The sequence below is a fragment of the Myotis myotis genome, unplaced genomic scaffold (genome assembly GCF_014108235.1).
Source record: "Myotis myotis isolate mMyoMyo1 unplaced genomic scaffold, mMyoMyo1.p scaffold_m19_p_15, whole genome shotgun sequence".
Classification (NCBI taxonomy): domain Eukaryota; kingdom Metazoa; phylum Chordata; class Mammalia; order Chiroptera; family Vespertilionidae; genus Myotis; species Myotis myotis.
Window position 1 is genome coordinate 8970192 of NW_023416319.1, and position 20027 is coordinate 8990218.

The 20027-nt window shown below is 50.7% G+C and overlaps 1 protein-coding gene across 1 annotated transcript in view; it reads right to left on the reverse strand.

The window, feature by feature from the left end:
* The window catches only part of HABP2 (hyaluronan binding protein 2), a 30898-nt gene extending 12164 nt beyond the window's left edge, over positions 1–18734 (reverse strand). Inside the window, exons 1-3 of the mRNA XM_036335944.1 lie at positions 18578–18734; positions 8325–8361; positions 1235–1360 (exon numbers count right to left, since the gene is read on the reverse strand). Of these exons, the coding sequence (XP_036191837.1) occupies positions 1235–1360; positions 8325–8361; positions 18578–18646 (232 nt within the window). The 5' untranslated portion in view covers positions 18647–18734. The remainder of the gene's footprint in view (positions 1–1234; positions 1361–8324; positions 8362–18577) is intronic.
* Positions 18735–20027: the final 1293 nt, after the last annotated feature.

The window sequence follows — 20027 nt, forward strand, 5'->3', positions numbered from 1 at the left end:
GCTGGCTGCTTTCCGTTTCTTCCGCTGCTGTAAGGCACATGGCTGTGCTTGGGCCAGCGTCTCCCTTGCCTTTCTGCACTCTGGCTCGGTTAAGAAGCCACAAAAAAAAAAAAAAAAAAAAAAGGGGCAGAAGCACACACGTGAACACACACACGCACACACATCCTAAAAACAATGCAAAGCTTCTAAAGAATCAAAGAGGAAGAAAAACACAGCACAGGCGCAAGGGAAGGGAAATGGCAATGCCAAGTTTGTGAATGCTGCCAATCTGACGCTGAATGTTAACTCAGACGCTTCTCCCCAATTAGGGCCTACCTGTCATGAAAGCTCTGGGAATGATTTTGACTCTGACTCCTACTCACAGTGTCGGGAGAGCTAGATGCTGAGGCACTAACTTGTGTATCAACTTGACTGAGTCAACTCCTTTCCTGGTCTCATTTGCCTCACCTGTCCTCTGAGGCTGAGAGCGATGGTCTCAGAGGACCTCCCCAGGCCCCGCAGTATATAATTCTAGCTGGACAAATAGCCAGTTTCAATAATTTCTTTGGTGCCTATTTTACCATGCCCGTCAGAGAGCAGGAAGAGCGGGAGGCCTTTGCACGTGGTAACACATAAATTCACCTCCAGGTGTGCTGCCCTCCTCCTGGGAGGGCCCCTGAACAGTGTTGGTACCTGCTATGGAGAGGAGTTAGCTTGGAACGCAGGCAGATAGGCCCAGGGTCCTGTGGAAAACAAAGGCAGGTGGAACACAGGCAGGGGCAGGCATGGCAGTTTGAGCAGCCTAACCACAGGAACCAACCAAGCAGAAATAATAAAACGTTTCTGGACTCAAAGCGGGAGGCATGGGAAACCAAGGGAGGGCCTGCAGTAAACAAGATGCATGAACACATAGACACAGGGAAAGTTCAGCATAGGAACAGAGAAAGCGCACACAGAAACAGGGAAAGTTCAGCATAGGAACAGAGAAAGCACACACAGAAACAGGGAAAGTTCAGGTCCGTTGCTGGGCAAGAACAATTGAGGGAATCAATCAGGTGACGACACAGGTAGACATAGAGCAGCTTGTAGCAAATATATATGCCTGGACCACAAGGCTTTAGTGGGCATCCCATTCTTGGGTCCCCCTCCCCTTGTGGGGAGTCTGAATCTTCCACACTGTGCTTAAATCTTTTGGTCCGCATAGCTCATTCTTCCGCGTCTTGAGACACAACCCCGGGAAAACACCTTGGCTCACCGTTCCGGTTATCACTGTAGTCTTCATAGTACCACTCAGGATTATCGGGGTGGTCAACAGCACCATCCGTGCTCTCTTCCTGTGTGTAGTACTCAGGGCTGTACTCATAGTTGTCGGGAGTCCAATCTGCAGGGGTGGGAACAGGACCGAAGAAACCCCAATGATTACATCAGCCATTTTATTTCACTTAACATTCCCCCCCTCCCCCTCTCCAAAGATTTCAAAGTCCTGGAGGAGGAATCATGTGTCTTTCCAGATCCTCACACTGATGGGGTGGACAGAGGTCAAGCATCATGAGTTTCCATTTGGAAGAAGGATGAGGTCACCCCCCAGCAAAGCAGCGTTGGCACTGGACAGGGTTAAGAGCACCTGATTGGAAAGGGGAAGAAGTCAAGTTCTGGCTTCCCACTGAATGTGACCTTGGACAAGGCAATGGTGTTCTTGGTGTCCCCGTGTTCTCATCCGGAAGCAGCATGAAGGTGATTGGAGCCTGAAAGGTCTCCAAGGTCCTGTGTAAGATCTGCCCAGGGTCAAAGCCAATGGCACTTGAGTGCCCCATTGGATGGTTCTGTGAATAAAATTTCTCGATGGGACTTTATTAGTCACCTGAGCTTAATGAAGTCAAAGGAACTAGTCTTCTTGGTCACAGCATCAAATCCTCCTGAGTTGTGTCTAGAGAGTCATCACAACAGCTAATGTTCATTGAGCCTTTACTGTGTACCAGGCCCTGGACTAAGCATTTTACATGAACCTTCAATTTCATCCTCACAAAAGTTCAGATATGTTATTATCTCCATTTTAGGTTGAGAAACGCAAGGCTGAAAGAGGTTAAGTAACTTGCCCAAGGTCACATAGCTAATAAACAGCAGGATATAAATTAAGACAGTTTATCTCAATAGAACCCCTAAATTGAACCCTTGGCTGCTTCTGTTTGGCCTCGTACAGGCCTTAGGTACCTCTACACTTGCCCTTGGGAAAAGCCATCCCCAAGGAATAGCCAGCCTGCTAATTAGGAATCACCCAACGACAACCTTGAGAAGGTTCACGGATCCTGCGCACTGAAAGGCAGGGCCGTGTATGGCGTTTCCCAAGGTGCAAACCTCACACTGGCCAGTCCACTGGGAAGAGCAAGTGTGTGACAGGCTGGACTCAAGCTCATTGACATGGGGCCTTGGAAGATGCTGGGAGCTCTGTGGCTCACGGAGAGAAGTCTGGGGTTTGCAGAAAGTTTGCAGAGGCCAAGCAGCTGGGGGACCAAGCAAGAAGGGCGCTAAGACTCTTTCCATTTGGGGTGGGCTGCAGCATGTGCTGAAGGTGCTTTGTGGGTGCATCACCTGGGAGGGTTGCTTTACCTCTGAACTTAAAGCTTATTTTGTCCTTTCTCTTCTGTTGGCACTTAATCCCATTGTCTAGATTAAAAACACGTGCATTGTACACCATGGACTTGGCTGGCTCCAGCTGGCAGGAGCATGGCAGGCAGAAGCCGTACGGAAGCCGTCCAGAGATGCATATGATAATGAGGCCAGCGCAGATGCAGATAGCCGACTTGAAAAGGCGCTCCCACCGAGCCAGCTGATGGCTCCGAGGACCGCACTTTACCCAGGCCCGGTTATCAATCGCATTACCTCACTCGCCTCTCAGTCATCCCCTTCGCGTCTTTATCTCTCTGGCTTTTGAAAAATCGACTTTTGCACAATGGCTGTTTTATATTTCCCATTAAAATGGAACTATCTTTTTATTTCCTTTTTGAATCTGCCAACTCTGGTTCCTTGCCAGAGTTTCACCTCATTTATCACAGTGTCAAGTCGAGACTCCCTTTGCTTGCTCATTATTTCTCCCGAACTGCCTTTCCCCACTCTGAGAATGCTCCCAGAGGAGGCCACCTTCCAGGGATGAGGATCTGGGTTGAAGATAAGGCCATTGTCTTCCTGGAGCAAATAAAGTTTCTTTCCATCTAGTTGGATAAAGCAGAGAGAAAGTGAGGGGAAAAAAAATGTTTTTCTGAGTTTGACATAAAAGCTTTCCAGCTGACATTTGGGAGAGACAATGGGGTCTGATAATGAGGTATTGCATCATCTCTTTCTTTTTTGCTTTGGAGAATGCATTTTTGTTTTTCTAACAGGTGTTTATAGATAAGTGCCTCCCATTGCTCCTGTCATTTCTCCCATCACTCCCTCAGGTGGAGGGTCAGATGGGCTAATCTTGGTGAGGCCACTCAGAATCCACCCCTTTGCAGATATTAGGAGAAGAGAGTTTCACATGGATGGAATGGAGCAACTTCTCTGGGGGTCGGGGAAAGGATGAAGTGTCTGCTGGACGATTTTGACTTGAATCCAACCCTAGGAACAAGATCTGCTCATCACTGAGGAAAGCTACGGAGGGAATAAACCAGGTAGGCTTTGAATTATGCTCCTGCTATTCTCCAGGGCCCACGCCCTCGGTAAAGGTGGACAGAGGCCGCAGAGCTGGGCGCTGTACAAAGGGCACTAAGATCCTCCCCACTTGGGGTGGGCTGCAGCATCACCGGGGAGGAGTCTTCACCTCCAAACTTAGAGCTTATCTTGGCCCGGCCAGTGTGGCTCAGTGGTTGAGCATTGACCCATGAAGCAAGAGTTCACAGGTTTGACCCACAGTTGGGGCACATGCCTGGGTTTTGGGCTTGATCCCCAGTAGGGGGTGTGGAAGAGACAGTTGATGGGTATTTCTCTCTCGTTGATATTTCTATCTCTCTAGCCCTCTCCCTTCCTCTCTCTCTAAAATCAATAAAAACATATTTAATAAAACATGTTTGATAAAAAGCTTATTTTGTCTTTTCTATCCCATTGCCTAGGTAAAAAAAATGTGCATTGTACACCTACAATGGGCCAAGTATTATGGCAGGTGCAGGAAGGCCTTGGGACAGTGGGGAGTAAGTAGTACAAATAAGAGGGGATGTGGCCTCCATCAAAGGAGCATCTTGTCTGGGTTGACGGGGGAAGAAAACTGGCCAAGGAAGGAGATGAAAGGGTAGCGCAGAGGTAAGGAAGCCAGATGTGGCCAAGCTCAGGCCTGGGAGCCTCAAGTTCCACATTGGCCCTCTGGTGTGGTCAAAGCCAATCTGATGGAAAACATGGCCCTGGCTCCCACCCTTCCCTGTAGCCACACCTTTTGCCATGTGACTTTGAAGCTCCTCCCACAAAAGATAAAGCCCATTTTCCCTGGCCCTTGGTTCTGGGCTGCCCTTGGGACTTGCTTTGGCCCATAGCATGTGGTGAAAGTGTGCCTGGGCCTCGGGAAGCCTTGTGTGCACCACCCCTCTCCCCCATGGACCCCTGTGACTGCATGTGAACAAGTGTGGCCTGTACTACAGGCAGATGAGAAGACATGAGGGGCAGCAGCAGGTCCAGTGGTCCCAGCCAAGGCCTCGGACATGTGAGAAAGCCCAGCCCATCCACCAGCTCAGCCTGGTCCAGACCAGAAGAACAGCATGGCTAAGCCCAGTCTACATTACCAACTGAAGAATTAAGTTCTACATACATTGTTGATGGTCAAAACCACTAAGTCTGGGGAAGTCATAACAAACAGACACCCAGGGCTTGATGATATTGGGTTGCCGGTGGGATTAGAATGTTAGATGCCAGAACATTCCTCAGTGGCCCAGGTGGCTGCAGAGGTTAAGTTTCAGGGCCAGATCTCAGATGGCCCTTCTCTCTTATGGCTCCTATTTAACTCCTTCTATCAACGTGTTTCCTCCAACTCGGTCGGTTGTTGGTTTCTTAAGAGCAGGGCCAACCCTATTTTCCTTTCTACCCCACCATGCCCAGCACAGAGCCCTATATGCACTTAATGTGTGTGTTTGACAGATTAAGTTTTCCCTCTGTGACTATGCCCTTCCTTCTATTGGGCTGCACACAGTGGGCACAGAGCTATACCAGCAAAGATGGCGTCTGCTTGGAGAGTTTAGGAGAGAAACTATGTGAGATTTGGGTCAGGTGTTTGGTGGGAAAAATGCCTGTTGAGCTCTGTAGGAGTCTAGAAACTTGTCCAAGTACTTTTCTGGGTAGAGAGGGATTGCAGCCTAACATGAAATTTGGCTCCATTGGTGGATTGTAGAAAAACAGTCCAGGTTCAAATACAGATTACTCGAGACTTTCTCTGGGCTGTAGAAAAGGGGAGAGCTCTGGGGGAGAATGCAGCAGCTGTCAGAAGCACATTATATTAGGTATAAAAAGAAATCCCTGTGGATTTGTCTATTGTTCAGAGTCTGTGTCTAGAGTGTATCAGGGAGAAGAGCAAGAGCTTCCTGTATTAACCCGAATCGTCCTAACTAGAGGTCATTCTGTACCGAGTATTTTCTATGTCTCAGGCACTATCCCAGATCAATGTGCTGCCCACCATCTTATTTAACCTTCAGATAACCCCACGGCATCGGTATTATTACTGCTATTTTGCAGAAGAGGAAAACCTCAAGCGGAAGGAGGTGGCATCTGAAACCAAATCTACCCAACTCCAAATCTGGGGGTGCTTTTTTCTAAGCCCTGGAGCCCCCTCAGGGTTTATGTTTCATGAAAGCCCGTGGGTTTGGCTTCCAGGAAGTAACACGCACTGGAAAATGTTCTTTAACCCAGGCTCCTGGTCCCTCGGCCTGGATCACCATGGTCCAGACCCAAGGTCTCTCGGAAAAACTCCAGAGTCGCTGTGACGGAGGCTTTGCAGCTGCTCCGGTTAAAGAGCCTGCCAGATGTGTGGAACGGAATAAAAATCCCCGGAATGCCGTCCCTGTTGGCGTCATCCATCACCGTGGCACAGCCGGTTCCTCCCAGGGCCTCCCCCAAACCCCAGCCCTGTCCGTCTGCATTTGACGCTTCCAATCCGGCTGACAGGGCAAGCCCAGCGGAGACCCTCCCTGGCAGGCGGTGGGACAGCTGATGGATGGGCTCAGCCTGTGTCGCTGGGCAGAGCCAAGCCAGCTTTGAAGAGGCATTTCCGCAGGCCTGCTGGCTGTCGCGTCACCTGCTTTGGGGAGATGGGCAGAGCCTGTGCCGTTTGATGGCCACCTCCTTTGCCACCCACTGGGGACCGTGGCATGGGCACCTTCTCCTCCAGCAAGACCCTCCCCGTGCCCTGTCTGCAGCAAGATCAACAGAAGAAACAGCTTGCCTGTGGACAGGAGACCGCGTTTCCCGGGCCACACCGTGGTCCAAAGCCTGCTGGGCCCTGACAGATTTCATCAAAGCACAACCCCCCTGTGAAATGAACTCAGACACCAACAGGGGTGACTTTAAAACCTAAGCTGCCCTTTGCAGCAAGACTCAGCCCTGCACCTCACCCCGCTCCACAGCCGGAGGCTGACAGACACCTCAAGATGGACTCAGAAGCCCAGGGATGGCATGTCCCACAGTCCCTTCCTCTACTCGCCCGAAGCTACTGGCAGAGTTCTTACCAAGCCCAGAACCTCGGGATGTTAAACCCCACACTCTCCACTCCCGGCTAAGTTGTTCTGTAGCCCTTTGCTTAAATACCACCAGTGAGGGGGAGCTCACTACCTCTCAAAAGCCCAACAGCCTATTCAGATTTCTGGACAACTCTGACAATGAGGACATTCTCCCTGTTCGAAGGTCAAATCTGCCCCTATTGACTCCACCCTGTTTAATTAGAGTTGTGTGGCCACCGTGAATGAATCCACTCCCTTTTCTGGGATCTCTGCTCAGTAGGGCCATGGCTCCCAGTTGTCCCTGTTGTTCACTGCACAATCCAGGGCATCATGAGCTCACGGTCATTGTAGACGTATGTCATTTACAACTTTCCGGCAGATGGCAGTCAAGTGTCATGAGGCCGAGACGCCTCTTAATTCCCACAGTGTCCACCTCATGGAGAAAGGGTGGGGCTGCTTTTCAAACACTTGAAGGGAGTGCGGTCCCTGGAGACTTTCATGCCCCTGCTTCATCACTGGGTGACCCATAGTCCTGCCGTTCTGTCTCTCGGACACCCAGACCAGAGCAGCCCCTTCGCAGGTGCCTGAGCAGTTAGTGCTGAAGGCTGGGGAGGGGGCAGCGTGTGGCTTTGGACCCTCCCTGGAGTCCATGTGTGGATGCTGGCGTGTCCAGCCGGGGGAACGCTCCGAAACAGGGATCCCCAAGGAACTGAATTATAGGTTGGCTTGGGCATTCTCCTTTGCTTTGGGGAAAGACCCAGATCTTAGAAATCCACAAGCACGCTCACATACGTTCCTGTGCAATTCCACACACATTTCCTGAGCAGGCGGGCAGGACAAAGGCCAGGCATCCATTGCCTGGAGCAGCACAGCCTGCCTGCCCATCCCAGGCTTTGCTGAGGAAGAATATTGACTGTCGTACCAATTTGGTCCAGTGATTGGCATCTTGGCTCCAAATAAATCCAAAGTTTAGACGTGACTGCAGTCTCCAGAGGCAGGTTCAGACCCGGGGCCAGAGACCAGGCACAGGGGATGGGGAAGGGAGAAGGCGAGAGGGCGAGGCTGAATGAAAGAGACTCACTGGGGAGTGGACGCATTGAATCTTGAGGAGAGCGACCAGGGGTGGGTCAGCCTGGGGGCTCCCTGCGTGGCACTGACACCTTCCTCTCAGCATAGAGGTGCTGGCTTCCCACCTCAGGGGGCGAAGTGAGTGGCGGTGGCATAGGGCCGCCCCTCCACCCCGGAGCCAGTCGTTGCTCCATGACACCCTGACTTTGTCTTGTACCTGTCACCTCATCTCAGACACCAAAGGGCTGGGTGACCTGGGGCAAGTTGCTTCCCCTCTCTGGGCCTCAGTGTCCTGCTCTGTAGAATGAAGGGGCTTAACAGCATCAGCAATTTGTCCCTTGGGGTCCTGAGACTGGGCATCAGGGGTGTCCATGGGCAACTCGAAATCAGGTAAAGCACTGTGTATGTGTGGCCATACAAACACCTGGGGATGTATTTTCCCAGGAAAATCCTCAAAGGAGTCTGCGATGCCTTTGGACCATTTGAACTCTGAGGTTGTGCCTACACTCCCGTGCCTGGTTGCCCTTCTCCCATCCCAGAGCCAGCCTGTAGGGGCGGCGGGGGGGGGGGGGGGGGGGGCAGGGAGCCCCCGGCAATCAGCACACTCACCTGGGTCCAGGTCTGGAAACAGGGACATCAGAGAAAACTGGAAAACAAAACGACACAGACAGAGCCAGGTGAGTGAGTCACGGAGCCGCTGACGCGCCCTCCAGCAAGGCCAGGCGCTTGCCTGCCTCCTCACACGTACCCGTACCCAGCACAGGGCTGGCACACAGCATTCCTCAAAGAGTTTGTGTTGGGTCAAGGATGCTATCAACAGTTCCTCTTAGAATGCAGTACTTACCAGAAAAAGAAAGCTTTCCTCATTTAGTCGCTGGGATATTTCTTTTCATGTAAATCAAGGGTTAATAACAAGAGCCCTTGGGCCAAACCCCGCAGTGGTGGTTTTATAAATAAAGTTTTATTGGAACACGCCATGCCCATTTGCTGACATGGTGCTAATGGCTGCTTTTGTGCTGCCATGGAGGGGAGTTGTGACAGAGACAGTATCGCACCATATATTTGTCTGGCACTTTACAGACGTTTGCTGACTTCTGACGTGGAAAATGAGAGGTCTGTCGCCGACACGTTTCCTCCTGGGCCCTGGTGGCCAGAAAGCTGGTCACCGTGATGCACCTTCCGGCTGCCCACGTCTATCTCGGCAGCACCAGTTCTAGCTTTATTTTTAGTTCTGTTTTACTGTAGGCTTCCTTACCCATTTGGGGACTGAGGCAGATGCTAAATTAGGAAAGAAAGGTAAAAAGAAGGAATGCATCCCAACACGATGTACCGAGGGCGGGACATCAGCAAGCAGCACCCTTGGCAGCAATGCCTGTTCTGCATCTTCTCACAGGGACCACGCCTGGCCTGCACCTACTCGCAGGAAACATGCTGTCCTGCATGTACTTGCAGGGAACATGCCTGTCCTGCATGTACTCGCAAGGAACATGCAGGTCTGGGTGGTGGGCTTGCTACGGAGCGGCTCACCTGGACTCTGCAAAAATGCCAACGCCGCCTAACACAAAAGGATGGAAAGACTGCTCTTCACTAAATGAGACTGAAGAGACACAGCACCGAAATGCAGCGTGTGACCCTTGGTTGCATCCGAGAGCTTTAAAAACAGCTAGAAAGGACATTCTTGGAACAATTGGGAAATTTGAATGTAGACTTCTATGAGATAGTATCATTGTCTCCATGTTGAATTTCTTGAGAGTGATAAGGGCACAGTTGTTTCTCTGAGGGAAAATGTTCTTGTGCTTAGGAGATGCTGAAGTATTGAGGGTGCTGTCTGCAATTTAGCTGCAAAGGACTTGGCACACCAAACACATATAGTCATACACAAGAGAGCAAGAAAGAAAGCAACATGGCAAAATGCTCATCGCTGATTCTACCTGAGCGAAGGATATTCATTGCATGAGTCTTGCCACTTTTCTGGAGTTTTGAAAAATTACAAAATAAAAGGCTGGGGAGGGGAAAGGAAGGCGCAGAAAGGAAGAGAGGCCCTTTGTTGCCTAGACTGTGCCTGTGTGATTGCTTCCCAGCCCCACAGCCCTGTTGCTTCAGGAGATGAGACAAGGGAGGGGGTGGTTTGCTTGGCCGGGATGGCAGATGGATAGTGGGAGGCTTGGCAGAGGAAGAGCAGGGTCAGGTCTCGAGGGTGGTCCTGGTCCTGGGGTGCTTGCATGGGGAGCATCTGGAGTTGACACCTCTGGGCTCGCGTGTCAGGGCAAGAGAGGACCCTGAGGACGAATGTATGCTGCCCCCCATCACTCTCACCCTGTCACAGCCAGTCAGCTCTGCCTTGGTCCGGGTCCTGCCCTAAGCCCTCCCATCTTCCCACCATCCAGCTCATCTGGAGGGCAGGGCAGGGCAGGGCCCACCCTCTCTACCTGTCAGCTCTTCGGAGACAGACATCCCCTTGAATTCTCTTATTTGAGTTGAATAGTGTGGGCCAAGCCTGGCTACCAGCAGTGCTGAGATGTGGGCGGGACCTGAGGGAGAACTTTAGGGAGCGTTCGTCCTCTGGAAAGGGCCTCCCAGACCTGTACCTGGGCCAGGCAGAGCTCCACATCTTAGTTCTAAACTGGAGCCTGAGGGACAGCCAGGTGCTGTGCTGACCATGGCCAGCAGGTGGCAGACGTGCCCTTCCCAGGAGCTGGAATTGGACTGGAGCTGAGGGAAACCAAACAAAAAGAAAGCCCAGCAGGACCTTCCTGGACTGGGGTGGGGTGGGGGCCTCAGATCCCACGGCTCTCAGGGAGTCTGAAGCAGCTGCCGCCCAGCTGTGCAGCCTGGCTGCAGGTCAGGGGGTCCCAGGGATCCGAAGAGGCTTGCTCATTTTGTGAATCACAGGTCCACCGTGAAGAGAGAGGCTATGGTGAAATGTGGAAACTGGCAGTGCAAGCACCAGGCTGGATACTGGGGGAACCGTATGGGAAAGGTCAGGTCAATAGCCAGCCATTTATGCCCTGGATCTGGATCCTGAAACTGACCTGGGTGATGGTGGGGGCGGGCGGGGAATGAATAGATGTAATATTTGTCTTATTTCATTCCATTATTCTGTTCAGTTTCCCCACACAGAGACAAGGAAATAAATGATAGAAGTCCTACTCCTGGGACTTGCAAATCCGATGAAGAAGAGCAACACAAAGGAAGGAGGAGGAGGAGAAGGGGGGGAGAGGGGAGGAGGAGGAGGAAGAGGAGGAGGAGGAGGAGGAGGAGGAGGAGGAGGAGGAGGAGGAGGAGGAGGAGGAGACAACTATGATCTCACTTTGACTAAGAGCTGACAGTGTGCCAAGGACTGTGCTAGATGTTTCACATGCATTCTGTCTCACTGATTGCACACAATACTGATCACTGAGGCATGGCGATTATGTCCATTTTAGAGGTCAGAAAATGGCCCTAGCCAGTTTGGCTCAGATCATCAGCCTGTGGATCAAAAGGTCCTGGGTTCGATTCCAGTCAAGGGCACATACCTTGGTTACAGGCTCCTCCCTGGCCTGGGCCCTGGTCAGGATGCATGCAGAAGGCAACCAATCGATGTTTCTCTCTGTCTTTCCCTCTCTTTTGCACTCTCTTTAAAAGATCAATGGAAATATATCCTCAGGTGAGGAAAGAAAGAAAGAAAGAAAGAGAGAGAGAGAAAGAAAGAAAGAAAGAAAGAAAGAAAGAAAGAAAGAAAGAAAGAAGAAAGAAGCAAACAGGTTGGCAGAGATTGAGTTGGTCAAAGGAACTCAGCTAATAGATGCTGGAGCCGAGATCAAATGGAGCCAGGTTTATGCCAGAGCCCTCACTCGCAACCTCCGTTGCTGAGGGAACCATGGTGTGCCCCTGTCGTAACGAAAGAATAGAGGAGAAAGAAACGGAAGAGCTCCCGAACCCTAAGAGACAGAGTACTGAGCGAGGGTAAGAGACTGGGTCCCTGTTCTCTGAAAGCTTTGTGAAAGGCCTGCCCAGAGGAGCCCAGGCCTGGCCGGACACAGAGAGGGCCTTGAGGTTCCGGTGAAAGCTGGGGAGCCCCAGCCAGTCCATCCCTCAACAAGCCTCTCCACCCAGATCGAAAGGCAGGCAAGCCGCTGCCCTCTTCTTCCACCACGACTGTCCCAAGTCTCAACAGGGCTAAAGCAGCATGTGGTCCATCGGCCCCAGCTCCTCTGGGAGAGCTGCACACACCTGCTTCGCACGCATGGAAAGGTAGAGGCTTTGCCATGGATTCAGAGAGAACCCCTCTAGGTCCAGCTGCTGGTCCACTTGGGCTTTCTCAGTGGATCCATGGCTCAGGACTCAGGCCTTCCCCAGTTAGGAGCAAGCCCTCGGCAATGTCAGCCGCCTCCTGGTCACCAGAGAGCCTGTGTCAAGGTCTGGTGTCTCATAGGCTAAGGGTGGTCAGTGGGGAGGGGCCGAGAGAGAAGGATCCTGAGTCTTACTGATTAACAGTGTCATCTCCTTAGATGTGAAGGGCATTGGGGTCTAATCTATGTTGTCCTATCTTTAATCTAGTGATTATTACAATTCAGGTTCGTCCTCTGCCTTTAAGAATTCTAAACCTTCCTGAAAACAGAACAAAAGGGCAGAGACTAATCGTCTGAGTTGATGATTTCCAGGAATTAGCTGATAGGAAATGTTCTCCGAGGACTGGGAAGAATGGAGGGGAGAGATGGGCTAGTCCTGTCCTTTGGGGCCAGAAGCTTGGCTCCAAATGAAACAAAAGCAAAACCATCTTTCACCTGGTAAGTCAAAGGTTGGAACTCTAATCCCAACCCTCCCTTTATCCTCAGATGTTCCTTTTCTCTCAGAAGAACTGGTGGTAGACCAGATGGCCACCAGGAAAGGACTGCATTACTGCCAAAGGCAGCTGGGTAGGAGAGAACTCTGCACCGTGGCTAAGTGAGGCTGCAGCTGTTGGGGACCAAGCACAACCCTGAAGCTGTCCTCAGGCCTGTGCTCCCCACAGTGTGGGAAGGGGACCACTGTTGGCACCCAGATGGATTTGCATGGCTTCTGGCCAGGGTGTCACGTAATATTCAAATACAAGGGAGAAAGTCATTTCCTTCTCAATGTTAGTGTCAACCCTTCCAATCCCATCACAAAGTGACTTGGGGGGTGGGGATGGGGGTGCTGGTACATTTCTATCATCTACCTCTCGCTAATCTCCCCTTCTACCAAGGAGAAAGCAGGCTGCAGGCTCTGAGCGTGAGTGAACACTGGAGCCAGTCAGAGCCCAATGACATCCTTTTGTTTTCTTTGATTTTTTCCATCTATAGTTGTGACAGTTTCCTTTTAAAAAATGCATCTATTTAGCTAGAGAAAAGGTGAGTCTGTTTTAACAAAAGTATGAGAGACTGGTTTGGGCTTTGACAAGATTTCTGAAGGTGGATTCATACATGATTAAAGGTTGGAAAGCACTTGAACTAATTAACTAGCTGTCTGGAAGACTGGATCTGTCCCGGATGAGAAGAAAAGCTTCAGGGACTGTGGGTGGAGCCTGCAGGGAGAAGTAACCTGATCTCCCGCCTGAAGCTGGAGTCTCAGGCCCCTGCCCTCTGACACCTTTCACACCACCTTGAACCTGCTCATTTGTTTATGGATAGCGCCTGGCGTGGCAGCCTCCACCACAAGCATTGGTACACGCATGGGATTTGGCATCGGGCAGACCTGGGTTTGAATCCCAGCTCAGGCAGATTCTTTACTTTCTCTGGAGCTTGGTTTCCGTTCTGTAAAATGAGGGTGGCTGTGGTCCCCGCCTCACGGGGCTGCTGGGAAGCTATAATGGCATAATAAGCCCACAGCACATAAGAGCTGATAAATAGTTGCTATTATGACTATTATCATGACTAGTAGCCACTGCTGTCAGGGAGTTGGAATTCTTTACATTTTTATTTATAAATTTTTGCAAATTGTGGAGCCACTGAGAAGAGCTCACTCAGCACAGACTCTTCTGGAACTTGTTTGTCGGGTCACCGTCACGTCACACAGTCCCCCCCCCCCCCGACCCCCTCTCTTTTTTAAACCTGGGATCTTTGCCAAGTCCTAAGCCAGGAAACCTTGTTATATTAATTATGAAGAAAAAGCATGTTTTATTTAAAATCCTGGCTGCTGAATATTCTGCCATGCTGTTTCCCTGTGACAGCAGAATGGCTTTCGCATTTAGCGAGCCCTAATGAATTTAAAATGTCACAGTGTCTGTGCCTAGATACACATGCGACTCTGCGACCTGATTTCCCTAAGTCCCAGGCTACACTGCCAAAGCTAACGAGTCGGGCTCGTGCTTAAAATCAGTTTAAAAAAATCGATAAGCAGGTGCCATGCGATTCAGGCCCTCTCTTTGCCTTAAGACTGTGGGTTACAGCGAGAGGGAGTGCTGTCTCCTAAACCTGCAAGAGACTGGCATTCTAGAGCATCAAGGCTTGGAAAAGGGGTGCTCGTATCTGAGGCCTTCTTTGTCTTGAGGGCCACGAAGATTTGGGTACTTGAATTAACAGCGGCTGAACCCGTTACTTGACCATCCAACATGGATCCCAATACTTCAACACCAAGCCAACTAGAGGAAGCCAAATATCATATGATCTCACTTATACGTGGAATCTAACAATCAAAATGAATTGACCAACAAAATAAGACCCAAAGCATGGAGGCATGGAACAGACTGACATACCTGATGTGGGGGTAGAGGAACAAGAAGAGATAAACCAAAGAACTTATATACTTACTAGAGGCCTGGTGCACAAATTCGTGCACAGGTGGGGTCCGGCTGGCCTTCCCATATCAGGGCCGATCGGGTCGGGACAGTAAGGGGGGGAGGGGATGTGGGAGGTTGGCTGGCTGGCCTCACCCCTGGTGGAACTCCCGGTCGAGGGGGAAATTTGCATATTAGCCTTTTATTATATAGGATATGCATAGCCCATGGACACGAACAATAGGATGGTGAAGACCTGGGGGGGGGGCATAGGGGCAGGAAGGTGTTAAGGGGGGTGGGGGGAATGGGAGACGTCTGTAATACTATCAACAATAATAAAATATATATATAAACAATAAAAAATATATGTATTAAAAAATAAAGTGATTATTGATAGGTTAAGAAAAAAAAAGACTTCAACACCCATGGTGATTCTGAACAACCAGATAAGATGGCTCTCTCTGTCTGTCTGTCTCTGTCTGTCTGTTGCTCTCGCGAATAGAAACAGGCAGGTGATGTGCATCAGGCAGGCAGAAAGGGTGTCAACAATAGAGACTGGTGAGGCCTGTGGGGCCTGGGTGGCTTACTGTTCTAACAATAGCAGCAGTAGCTTCTCTCGCTGCCGTGCGAGAATGTGAACTCCACGAGACTAGGATGTAGGGTTTTCAAGAAAGGCTAGAGATTTGTACTCTTATGTGAAATGTTGCCAAGCCATTGAAAGGAAATCTTCAGACTGACCCCCTACCTTCCAAATAAAACTCAGGCTGTGAGCAGAACACACCCTGAGCTGCCACTTTGCGACCTCTGGGCTAGGCAAACATTTGAGGCAGCTCTAGATCCAGGGGGAATTCTTAAGTTCTAGAGTTCCTGGGTTTAAACTCTGGGGTTTAAAAAACCCAGAAATAGGAGCAAACACACATTTTAATCCGAAGACCCCCTTATTGGGCGCAGGATCAGCCATGTCTACTCTCCTGTCTGGGGATGGATTGAGATAAGCAGGGCAGGCCCAACAAGCCTTGAGCTCTGGCTTTTGACCCTGGAAGAGGTCAGATTCCATCCTGGCTGAGTCCATGCACCCCAAATCACCCCAAGAACCACAGCAAGCAAAGGTTTCTGAGCCCTAGAGGCAGTATACGACCCCCATACAGTCAAGCAGGCCTCTGGAATGTGCCAGGAGTCAGATGGATCCGGGTCCCAATCCTGGCTGGGAAGTTAGTACACCATCTCCGGGCTTCCCATCCATAAAACAAGGATAACAGTACAGGGCTGTGCTGGGGACAGGTGTTCAACACTGACCGGTAAGGACAACCAAATCTAGGCCAGACAGGGAAGGCCCTCTGAATGGGTCCCCGTGCCCACGGTAGTGATATTTGCCCTATACCTCTTTGGATGGCAGATATTTGAATAAACATTTATGCTAAAGATGAGTCAGAGACATCATCATGAGATTTGCTGCACGGTCTGAGTTCATGGGAGGGATCCAGGTGTGCTCCCCGGGTAACAGTCACAGATCCTGTGACCACTTTTGTTTAAATTTTCCGAGGTCTGCAGAGTCCCGCCAAACAGTCCCCTGGTCTAAGAGCCTCCTGTCCCTCCAGGAAGGACCACGACCCTGAAGCAATCTCATTTGTAGCTGGGGTCCAGGTCAGAGAGCGTATCCAGACAGAGGGATACCACCGTTCAGCCACTTCCCAGCCGTGTGGCCAGAGGCCGAGCCACCAGCGCCTTATCTGTAGAGTGTGAGCAGCATTAGTGCCTCCGTCTCAGGGCCCTTCCAGTGATGGAATGGTCCCTGGAAAGCACAGAGCCTGGCACACAGGATTCTCCAGGAAATGGTCGCAGCTGGATATTATGTTTAGCTCCCTGGGGCAGGAGAGGCCGCCCAGCCCATCTGCTAAGTGGCTCCTTGCCCCCCATGATGCCTTGAACTCTCCACAGCATCTGAGCGACTTGGCCACTTTCCCCTGGATGTCTGTGTCCTGGCTTGTGAAACGCAAGCCGCCTCCCCGACCACCTGTCTGGCTCACATCTGGGGTAAGAAACATTCCAAAGCCCCGAGCCCTCTCCTTGGAACTGACTAAGCTCATCGCCTGAAGGCTCTCTCTCCTATTTCCTCTTTGATCCATTATTGGCTTATCATTTCATCGCTAACCCTAAAAATGCACCGGGGCTTGCAAAAAAAAAAAAAAAAAAAAAAAAGATTTTTTGGGACCATTATCTTTTTGTGAACTTCCAACAGACTGCATCAACTCGCCTCCTTGCCTGCAAACTTTAGGATTTAATTCTTTCTGGCTGGTCCTTTCTCTAGACCCCTATGGGCCTCTGATAATTTCTACCACTTTGCTGGAGACCTGAGTGATATTTCTGCGGGGTTTCGGCCCCAGACATCCCACAAGCCATCAAAGGATGGAGGGGGCTTGATAACAACTTGTCCTGCGGCCACACCACACACACTCGAGTTGGCATTGGAGAATGAACTCAGAGGGGAGCCACTTGGCAGCTTAAGACAGATTGGAGGGAGGCTCTGAGTACTGTTTGCCGAAAGGGGAGCTGTTTGTTTTTAAAGCATGCTAATCAGAAAACCTGGAATTTAATCTGTTTCCTGCAGGAAAAGGCCCTATGAAGTAAAATGGGAAATAAAATGCAAAGGTATTTAATGAGATAAAGAGGTTATGGTTGTTATTTCAGTTCCCATAACCTGCTCGTTCTCTGCCCCTCCCCCAATAAAGGGGCGCATTTTCTGATTTTTATAGACGACTTGTGTCCTTTCTGGAAATTTTCAGGGAAAAGAGCTGGCGCTCAGTGCAGGCCGAGTGCACCGCCTCATTCAAGCAATCCTGACCCTCCCCGAGTTTGTGAGAGATTATCACTGGGGTGGCAGGAGAGGAAATGGAGGCACAGAGGAATCACACTTGCCCAGCATTCTGAAGCTAAGATGTGGCAAAGCTGCGATTCCAGTCCTCGCTCCACCGCCCGCCCTCAGGCCTCCAGCCTGGAGCTCCAGGAGGCTCTCTGTGCTGAGGGGCCACTCATGCGCCCAGAGACGCAGCTAACACTCCCGGCCACAACGGCACGAAGCAGGAGCGGCCTCTCCACAGCTCATCTGCCCCCAAATGTCTTGAGTTCCCTATGCGAGTCCCCCTTCCCTCCCCTGCTCACCACGACCCCTGTGGGCCCTGCTCACCTTTAAATCACTCCAGTCACAGTCACGGGGTAAGGGGAAAAGCAACTGTCTCCAAATCTAGCCCATTTAAGTCAATCTGTTGCCGGGCTTACTGGCGGCTGGCAGGATTCTGCTCTAGGGCCAAAGCACAAGGATTCTAACCCTGGGGTCCCCCCAAAGGGCTGGGAAACTGGCCGTGTCAGCGTGCGCAGAGACTTTCCAGCTTTCCTTGGCTTTTTATTTTTTTAAAAAAATAATATTGTATTGATTTTTTACAGAGAGGAAGGGAGAGGGATAGAGAGGTAGAAACATCGATGAGAGAAACATCGATCAGCCGCCTCCTGCACACTCCCCACTGGGGATGTGCCCCCAACCAAGGTACATGCCCCTGACCGGAATCGAACCTGGGACCCTTGAGTCCGCAGGCCGATGCTCTATCCACTGAGCCAAACCGGCCAGGGCAGCTTTTCAAATTATTATTTATTTTTATTGATTTCAGAGAGGAAGGGAGAGAGAGAGATAGAAATATCAATGATGAGGGAGAATCATCGATCGGCTGCCTCCTGCACGCCCCCACTGGGGACCGAGCCTACAACCCAGGCATGTGCCCTGACCTAGAATCGAACTGGTGACCTCTTGGTTCCTGGGTCGATGCTCAACTACTCAGCCATACCCGGCTGGGCTCCTTGGCTTCTAAAAGGGGTCTCTGATCTGTGCCAGGTCACGACCCATGGCCTTAGCCAAATTTCTTACCCCCGTCTCTGCCTTTGGGGACAGTTCCAAGAGGGCTCAAGTCATTTGCAGGGTTTTATGGGATGAGCTGCTCAACAAAACCATCCCAGGCCTGCCTCACCTCTGGTCATCGTATACATTCGACCCAACAACACTAGTCTTTCTCCTGGCTCCTGGCCCAGCTGGTTCGGTCTTCCTAATAAGCTCACAGTCTCTCAGCCACAGGTACTAGTATTTGAGAAGAGCACTTACCCCGAAGGCTGCCTTCCCCACCAGAGTCAGAAGCAGCAGGACACGGAGATCAGACATTCTGGCAGACATCTTTGCAGCTTAAGGACTCCTGTTTTGCTCTAAATTAAATTTCTTTCCATGCCTTTACGGGGGGGAAAATGTCCGTCTCCAAGGATTCAGGAACAAATGAAGAGGATGCAAATTATTAACTAGGCATCAAATACTGTTTAATGTTTAATGTTTTGCAAACCAACTATCTTGATTAAACACATGGTAACTTTGGGGCTGGGCTGAGTCATAGGGTGGTTTCTTTTCTGGGAGAAAGTCTCCAGAAAAAGTGGCCGAGATAAGAAGCCCCCGGCTGCTGGCTGCGGGGGGAGTGAGGGGCAGCCCAGCATTCAGTGCGGGATGGTTAATAGCATCCCAGCTGCGGGATGGGAGCCCCAGGTGACGTGAGGTTTCTGCCACTGGCCTCTGACATTGCGGATTCGCACAGAATGTGAATCGAGTTCTGATTCATCAAATCTCAAACAGAATTAAGGCACGGATGAGCTCCTAATAACATCACGCTTTACATTCATGAAAGATAAATTAAAGGATGCAAAACTGCTATTGACAAACATTGATTCTGGGCCCTTTGAAGCGTTGCCCGTGGTTGCTTGTTGGCTTCAAAAGTTTTCTTTCAAATTTCATTACATAAGGTTTTTATTTTTAATTACTTGTTTCCCCCCATTGGACTCTTTCTTTGATCAAGGTGTGTGTGTGTGGGGGGGGGGGGCGGGGTGCGGGGGGAGACCCATGATGCTCATGTTTGGGGCCCATTGTTTCCTATGTTCTTTCTGTAGCTACACTGGTTGTAGGAAGGGCTATATAAAGCAACAGTTACCTATTAAGTGTGGGTTCTCCTGGACACAATTGATCTCTTTAATAAGCTCCTGTAAACACTTGATTGCCCACAGTCATCTGTGCAAGGGCTCCAGACATCCTGCTACCTGAGTCCTAAATCCAGGTTCTGAAACCCTGCTGCCGACGGAGGCAGGCGCTTACCTGGGCCTCCTGCTCGCCCATCTGCAATCCTCTTTGGCACACACACTCGGATGCTCCACCTTGGGAAGCCAGGTTGCTGGCCATGGAGGGCCCCTGGGGTCCCATCCAGGAGAAGGCCGAAGTCCATGCCCCAGCCACCTGCTGGCCCTTGAAGGACAAACCAAGTCCTGACATTTTACCTCCTGAAGGACCCCCAATTTGTCTTCTTTTCTCCACTTATTTTGTCTCCACCCCATTTTACTCAGCCATCCACTCACCTCCTTTCTGGAAAGTTCTTCTCTAATCTCATCCTACTTTTACCCCGATCCTTACTCCAACCCTCCCTCAGTCCTTAACTCTAATCCTCATCACTCTTTGGCAAGGCAATTCAGTGAGCTCACCTAGTTAATGTATCTTTCAAATCTCAGCCCAAACATTACCCCCT